The 4,983-nt window shown below is 33.1% G+C and overlaps 1 protein-coding gene across 1 annotated transcript; it reads left to right on the top strand.

The window, feature by feature from the left end:
• The first annotated feature begins 1,426 nt into the window (after positions 1 to 1,426).
• LOC138046216 (uncharacterized) lies at positions 1,427 to 4,685 on the top strand. The gene is made up of 2 exons (XM_068892894.1): positions 1,427 to 3,017; positions 4,618 to 4,685. The coding sequence occupies exons 1-2, from the start codon at positions 1,427 to 1,429 to the stop codon at positions 4,683 to 4,685; spliced, it is 1,659 nt and encodes a 552-aa protein (XP_068748995.1).
• The last annotated feature ends 298 nt before the right edge of the window (positions 4,686 to 4,983 follow it).

Raw genomic sequence — 4,983 nt, 5'->3', positions numbered from 1 at the left:
CATTTGAAAAGAAAATAGGTCGTGAAGAACGATTGTTTAAAACAGCTTATTTCAACAGTCAACCCCAAAGAATAACAAATGATACACCAATTGAATTAGCTTTATCTTTATCAAAACAGCAAATCTTGAATAAGATTGCAGTTTGGATTTCAGAAGGAAGCGGTTGGACTGTTCAATCTGTTGACAATCGTTATATTAATATAGTTAAATATGAACCAATTAAATGATCTTCTTATATAAGACTACCTACAGAACTCAGAAATTCTGCAAAGGGATTGATAAACATGAAAAATGATGACAATGAATGTTTCAGGTGGTGCCACATCAGACATTTACATCCTCAAGACAAATACCCACAGAGAATTAAAAAAGTTGACAAGCAATTCATTGAAAATTTGGATTATTCAGGAATTAAATTTCCAGTGACTACCAAACAGTACAATAAAATAGAAAAGCAGAATGAAATAAACATAAATGTTTTCGGTTATGAAGACAAACAACCATATCCAATTTATGTTTCAAAAGAAAAGTACAAAGACTGAATGATTTGAATGATTTAATCACTTATACTGCGCGAAATTCATAAATTCATTCATTGTTAATCACAGAAAACAAAAACAATCACTATGTATTAATCAAAGATTTCAACAAGTTCATGTACAATCAAACGAAACACAAAGAGAGGAAACATTTCTGCATGTATTGTCTTCAATGCTTCAGCTCTGAAAGAGTATTGACTGATCATAAAGAAAACTGTATACAAGTGAATGGGACACAATCGATAAAAATGCCAGCAAAAAATGACAATATATTAAAATTCAATAATTTCCATAAACAACTACCAGTGCCATTTGTAATATATGCAGATTTTGAAGCCATCACAGAAAAAATACATGGTTGTCAACCAAACAATAACAAATCATTTACTGAAGCTTATCAGAAGCATACAGACTGTGGTTATGGATACAAGGTTGTTTGTTGTTATGATGATAAATACACAAAAACAGTACAAATTTACAGAGGTGAAAAAGCTGTTTACAAATTTATGGAAGCTATGTTGGAGGAAGTTAAATATTGTAAAAATATTATAAAAAAAGAATTCACTAAACCATTGAGAATGACTAAAGATGATGAAGAAAAATTCCAAAAAACTGATAAATGCCATATATGTGAGAAAAAATACAATAAAACTGATGTGAGAGTAAGAGATCACTGTCATATAATTAGTAAGTACAGAGGATCCGCTCATCAAGACTGTAATCTTAACTTTTGAATAACTGATAAAATTCCCGTAATATTTCATAATCTCCGTGGGTATGACAGCCATTTTATAATGCAAGAGATTGGTGAAATAGCTAAAAAACACACATATACAAATAAAAAAGGTGAAAAGTGTCAAATGAATATCAATGCCATACCTAACAACATGGAGAAGTATATGGCTTTCATGCTTGGCAATCATCTCACCTTCATTGATAGTTTCCAATTTATGAGCTCAAGTCTTGATAAACTAGTGAGCAACCTACCGAAAGAAGCATTAATATATACTACTCAAGAGTTTAAAGGTAAAAAGTTTGATTTAATGTCTCAAAAAGGAGTTTATCCATATGACTTTATGGACAGTTTTGAAAAATTCGATGAAAAGCTACCATCAAAAGAAGACTTTTACAGTATATTGAATGATGAGCATATTTCAGGTGAAGATTACAAACATGCTCAGACTGTATGGGAAACATTCATGCTTAAAACAATGGGAGAGTATCATGACCTGTATCTTAAATCTGACATCCTTCTATTAGCTGATGTCTTTGAAAACTTTCGAAAGACCTGTCTGCAATACTATAAACTGGACCCATGTCATTATTTTACCAGTCCTGGGCTTTCCTGGGATGCTATGCTAAAAATGACCAATATCAAATTAGATCTGATGACTGATGTCGATATGTTTCAATTCATTGAAAAAGGTATGAGGGGTGGTATATCGTATATAGCCAATCGATACGGTAAAGCAAACAATAAATACATGAAAACATATGATGAGAAGGCGCCCTCAAAATATATCATGTATCTTGATGCTAACAATCTGTATGGATGGGCTATGTCACAATACCTACCAACTGGTGGATTCAGATGGATGACAGAAAAACAGATAGACAATATAGAATTAGCAAAGTATGAAGATGATAGCAAGAAAGGTTTAATGCTAGAAGTAGACCTATCATATCCTAAACAGTTGCATGATCTTCATAATGAATATCCAATAGGACCGGAAAAAGTAAAAGTAACAAAAAACATGCTATCAGATTATTGTAAAAACATTGCTAAGAAATATAATATCTCAACTGGTTTAGTTCATAAGTTAATACCAACATTAAGCAATAAAAAAAATTATGTACTGCATTATAGAAACCTACAATTATACACAGATCTAGGTTTAATATTAACCAAAGTCCATAGAGTGCTGGAGTTCAATCAGTCTGCATCGTTGAAGGAATATATTGATTTCAACACTCATAAAAGAACTAATGCTAAAAATGCTTTTGAAAAAGATTTCTTCAAACTTATGAATAATTCAGTATTTGGAAAAACAATGGAAAACATCAGAAAACGAGTAGATGTTAGATTAGTGACTGATGAAAAGAAACTATTAAAAATGGTTGCTAAACCTACTTATGTAAGCAGTAAGATCTTCAATGAAAACCTTGTAGCTGTTCATAAGATTAAAGAAACACTAACCCTTAACAGACCGGCATATGTGGGTATGTGTATCTTAGATCTAATCAAGACATTAATGTATGATTTCCACTACAATTATATCAAACAAAAATACGACAGCAAAGCAAAATTATTATTCACAGACACAGACAGCTTAACTTATGAAATTGAAACTAATGATGTGTATCAAGACTTTTGGGATGATAAAAATAGATTCGATAACAGTGATTATGCTCAAGATTCACAACATTTCAACAATACAAATAAAAAAGTAATCGGTAAATTCAAAGATGAGGCAGCAGGTATACCAATCACTGAATTTGTCGGATTGAGATCAAAAATGTATTCATATATAAAAGACAATAACAAATGCGGAAGGACTGCTAAGGGAATCAAGAAAAATATAATCAAAAACAACATAACTCATGAAAATTATAAAAATGTACTATTTAATAACGAAAAAATGCATCATACAATGAAAACAATCAGGAGCAATAAACATCAACTTGGAAGCTACGAACTAAACAAAGTGTCATTATCTTGCTTCGATGACAAAAGATATATACTAAAAGATGGTATTACAAGTCACGCTTACGGTCATCACAGTATAGTTCAATTTTAATGTTCCATTTCAATGTCCAATCGAATGCTGTGATCGTAATGGATATGGTGATGCTTTATTCAAAAACTCTTTCTTCCTCTTCAGTTTGAATGTTTGTTTTTGTACTGCTTTCTTGGTATTCATTTCAGTCTTGCGATTAATCTCAATAACCAATAAACGTCGAGACTGCTCATTCCTAACAGCCGATCGGCACTGACGAATTGTTTCCTCAATCATCTCCAACTCTGCATCACATTCTTCTAGGTTTCGAGAATCAAGAGTAGTAAAAAAATGTTGAAGGTCCATCTCAATTGTGGTTTTCTAATGTTGAATTGTATACTCCTTGGCATCTTTCATATTATTACAAATGTTCTGATAGCGTTGATCCAACTGCTTCAAAGAGTAAGGCATCTTCTCCAAACTTAATAAATGACTTTCACAAAAAAGTTTCACAAATTAATAACTTTTCACTGAAACGTTTCACAATTATGTAGTGAAAATGTGAAGTTTTTGATTGGTCGACAGAAATCACACGTCTGTCTCATGACTCGTTCACTAGGGAAAGTCCCACTCAATCACATAATCAACTTCCTGTTTTTCTCAGAAAGTATACTAATTATCATAAAACCAAAAATACGAGACCAAAAATACTAGATCAAAAGTACGAGATCAAAAATTGGAAACCATAATAGTAGATCAAAATTAGTAAACCGAAAATACGAGACCATTAAATGGAAAGTAGTATAGGAGTTGTGTTGCTAAGAGATCATTAAAAAATGATTCCGTAGCCCCAAGTCATATACTACTGTGGTTTTAAGGGTTTCATGGTTTCATAGGTTTTTTGGTGTCAAGGGTTTCATAGTTTCATAGGTTTCATGGTTTCATAGGTTTCGTGGTGTCTATGGTTTCATGGTTTCGTAGGTTTCGTGGTGTCAATGGTTTCATGGGTTCATGTGTTTTTTGGTGTCAATGGATTCATGGTTTCATAGATTTGGTGGTGTCAATGGTTTCATAGTTCATAGGTTTGTGGTGTCAATGGTTTCGTGGTCTCATAGGTCTCGTGGTGTCAAAGGTTTCATGGTTTCATGGTTTTATAGGTTTCGTGGTGTCAATAGTTTCGTGGTGTCTATGGTTTCATGGTTTCATAGGTTTCGTGGTGTCATTGGTTTCATGGTTTCATAGGTTTGGTGGTTTCAAGGGTTTCATGGTTTCATAGGTTTCTTGGTGTCAAGGGTTTCAAAGTTGCATAGGTTTTGTGGTTTCATAGGTTTCGTGATGTCTATGGTTTCATGGTTTTATAGGTTTCGTGGTGTCAATGGTTTCATGGTTTCATGTGTTTCTTGGTGTCAATGGATTAATGGTTTCATAGGTTTTGTGGTGTCAATGGTTTCATAGGTTTGTGGTGTCATTGGTTTTGTGGTTTCATAGGTTTCGTGGTGTCAATGGTTTCATGGTCTCATAGGTCTCATGGTGTCAAAGGTTTCATAGGTTTCGTGGTGTCGTGGTTTCATGTGTTTCGTAGTTTCATTGGTTTCGTGGTTTCTATGGTTTCATGGTTTCATAGGTTTCGTGGTGTCAATGGTTTCATGGTTTCATGGTTTCATAGGTTTCGTGGTGTCATTGGTTTCATGGTTTCATAGGTTTCATGATGTTAATGTTTTCATGGT

The sequence above is a fragment of the Montipora capricornis genome, chromosome 4, assembly GCF_036669925.1.
Source record: "Montipora capricornis isolate CH-2021 chromosome 4, ASM3666992v2, whole genome shotgun sequence".
Lineage (NCBI taxonomy): Eukaryota > Metazoa > Cnidaria > Anthozoa > Scleractinia > Acroporidae > Montipora > Montipora capricornis.
Note: the sequence above shows the minus strand (reverse complement) of the source record. Positions and strands in the feature narration are given on the sequence as shown.